Source organism: Sminthopsis crassicaudata, chromosome 2 (genome assembly GCF_048593235.1).
Source record: "Sminthopsis crassicaudata isolate SCR6 chromosome 2, ASM4859323v1, whole genome shotgun sequence".
In the NCBI taxonomy this organism is placed as follows: Eukaryota; Metazoa; Chordata; class Mammalia; order Dasyuromorphia; family Dasyuridae; genus Sminthopsis; species Sminthopsis crassicaudata.
This window is the reverse complement of record NC_133618.1, coordinates 570,930,976-570,933,984: the sequence shown is the minus strand read 5'-3', so window position 1 is coordinate 570,933,984 and position 3,009 is coordinate 570,930,976. Positions and strand designations below refer to the sequence as shown.

The window sequence follows — 3,009 nt, the reverse complement described above, 5'->3', positions numbered from 1 at the left end:
AACAGAAGACAGTCTACAGGCTTTAATCAGCTTAGACCACCCCTGACCTAAAGCTGATAAGTTATGAATCCTCCCATTATTTCAAATGAGGTGGAAAAACTGGAGAGATAGGAGGGGATGGAAGAGACAAAATCGCATTCCCACAGAAACAAGAGGACTACGCGAGACAAAAGCCAGAGAACTGAATGCTACAATTCAGAAACTGATCAGTCTTCTTTGGACAAGATGAAGGTCGGTTCCACACTTTCTGTTACCAATTTAGCATTCTAAACATGTGACATTATTTTCACATAAACTCAAAGGGAAAAGTAAAAATGGGTGGAGTAGGATGGAGGCCGAAGATAAACCAATTCAAATTGCGTGCTGCAGCAGTTGAAAGGGTACATTTTAAAGACTTAAACTCCTCCACTTAACAAAAAAATTATTAACTAGGTAACAAGAATGGCCAAAAGACATCTGAGAAACATAACATTTTAATAGATGAAATAAATACTCCAGTACATGCAAGATAAAAACTGACATTGGGGAAAAAAAAAATCACTTTTGTTATAGTGTAAATTTTTGAAATCACACTCACAGTAGCTTTCCCCCCAATTCGAAAATCACATGGCAAAAAACTCAACCTTCACTCTTTCCACACCAAGTGTACTTCTAATCCAACATTCAATTAAAAAAAAAAAAAACACATACAAAAAGGTAGCTACATCCATGTCTAAAGTGTGAAACTGAGGTAACCTTTAAAACAACAATAAAAAGGACAAAAAAAAATCTATAATCTCCTTCCTGCACAATTTAACAGTAAAATGTGGGTGGGAACTTCTGAAAGAACGGTTGCAGAGATGGGACTAGGGATGGCAGAAAGGAGAAGAAACCGCACCCAGCACGGTTAAAGCTCTCCCATTCCCCACTCCCGGGAACTGTAGAAAACTTTCCAAGGTTAACTCTCCCTCACTTGGTTTCTTTCTACTTGTGGTGAAGCTTTTCAAGGTATTTCTCTGGTGAATTTCAAGTGGGACAAAGGGAAGGGGAAAGGGGAGTGGGGGGAGGGGGACCTCATCTAAGCGATTTCTTTGGTATAAATGGGTGGGGAGGGAGTATTTTCTCGAAGTCACAACCAGGGGAATAAGCTGGGGAGGGGGTGCAGATGGGCGGGGGCGGGTTAATTCACAGAATTGGAATTCACTGGCGGTAAAGTCCTGGGCGAAGACCTCTCCCTTAGTGCCTGAGATAGCAGGTTGCAGCCGTCCGAGACGGCGCAGGCCGAATTCCTCAGCCTTTCCCTGTGGTCTGTCATCTTGGCGCCCCCGTCGGGGTGCTGGGCTATATCCCTGAGGCATTGGGTCAGAAGCACGCAGGCCGACACGACGCTCATGGCCCCCCCGAGGATCGCGGTTTGCACCGCCTTGCCCTCGGGACTGACGGAGGCGGCTCGGCCCAGGAACTGGGGCTCGGTGGCGAAGCCCACCAGGGCACTGACTGCCTGCACCAGGGGCCCGCTGAAGAGCGCGCAGCGGCTGCGGGCCAGCTCGCTGGGCGCCGCCTTCACTTCCCGCACGCAGGCCAGCAGCGCCGACGCGCTGGTGCTCATACACTTGACGCCCAGTTTGAACTGCTCTCGGGCAAAGCGGTCCCGGGACTTCTCGCTGGCCAGGGCGCAGGCGTCCGTTAGGAATTTGAGATTGCGCGACAGGCTCTGGGACACCTCCAGCAGCAGCTGAGGCGTCATGTCCGCCAGAGGGGTGGCTCGCAATACCGCGCAGCCCTGCTCCACTTCGTGCCGGCAGCGCGTCACCCGGTACCGGTCCACCAGGCCCGGCTGCGCCGGCTGCGCCCCCGGGGTGGCCACCGCGGCTAAGTAAGCGGCGTGGGCCGAGCACTCGGTCAGCGAGACGACCAGCTCGCCCAGTTCCGCCAGACTGTCCCCGGCCTCGCTGAAACGGCCCATGTTGAGCTGACTTTGCACGTCGTGAGTCAGGATGGAGAGCCCTTTGGTGCGGGCGATGATGGTGTCCCGGCACTTTTCAAAGGACTCGCCTCCGGGGCCGGAGGCGGCGGCGGAGCCCTCCGACAGCACGGGCCGCGCCTCACTGGACAGCAGCAGCAGGTCGGCCACCAGCTGCATCTTCACCTTGCAGTGGTCGCACACCGAAACGAGCTTCTTTCGTGGCTGCGAGCCGCCCCCGACGGCACCCGAGTGACAAGCGCCGCTAGCAGGAGCAGGAGGAGAAGCCGCCTCGCCAGTGGACTTCCCCGAACTCCCGCTAGCCATAGCGCCGGGGGAGCACTGGCATGCCGCTGGGGAGCCCGCTACCGCCGCCGCTGCCGCCCCCGGAGCCGTCCCGATTGAGCTGGGCAGGGCCGCGTTGCCTTCTCCGCACCATCATGCCATCCACCGCCGCGAGCAGATGGCACCGGGGCTGCGGCGGCCGAGACAGGGGCAGGGCGGGAAGCGAGCGACGGAGAGAAAGGGGGCGACCGGCTTAAGGGTGGAGGGAAGCACTTCAGTGTTCTGCCTCTTTGCCTGGGGGCTGCAAGCACCATGAAACGCCGGAAAAAGACGAGAAAAACCAAAATTAGCACTCCCCACCCGTCGGGTTCCGGGAAAGTCCGCACTGGTCCCGTCTCCGCCGAGGGGCCACCGCCGCCTCCTTCCTGGGCATGGCCCTGCCAAGCCGACGGGGGTGGGGGAGGCTGGGAGTTGTCCTTCCTTCCTTTCTTTGAAATCAAAATCCTTTTTCTTAGGGAGGAGCTCCGGGACGGCGGATGCACAAACCGCTTCTGTTCTCAGCACTCAGAGGGCCAAGCTCGGGCACCTGGGCGCACGTGTGTCTCTGGAAACGCAACCGAAAGAGAAGTCACTCCGGAGCGGCGGGGGCGGAGGCACGCACGGGCGGCGGCGGGAGCGGCGGTCCCGCATCCTCTCCTCTCCCACTCTTTCTCCGGTCTCCGGCTATCAGGAAGCAGCAGCAGCCACCCAGCGGAGGGTGTGGCTCCCTCGGTCAGCCAGGC

At 56.7% G+C, this 3,009-nt stretch overlaps 1 protein-coding gene across 1 annotated transcript; it reads right to left on the bottom strand.

The window, feature by feature from the left end:
* Window positions 1-455: 455 nt before the first annotated feature.
* Window positions 456-2,269, bottom strand: TLNRD1 (talin rod domain containing 1). Its single transcript, XM_074295252.1, has one exon. It carries the CDS (start codon window positions 2,267-2,269, stop codon window positions 1,160-1,162), a length of 1,110 nt encoding a protein of 369 aa, XP_074151353.1. The 3' UTR covers window positions 456-1,159.
* Between the last annotated feature and the right edge of the window lie 740 nt (window positions 2,270-3,009).

Coding starts and splice junctions, on each gene's coding strand:
- TLNRD1 (XM_074295252.1), bottom strand. CDS start 2,269: ATGGCTAGCGGGAGTTCGGGGAAGTCCACTGGCGAGGCGGCTTCTCCT.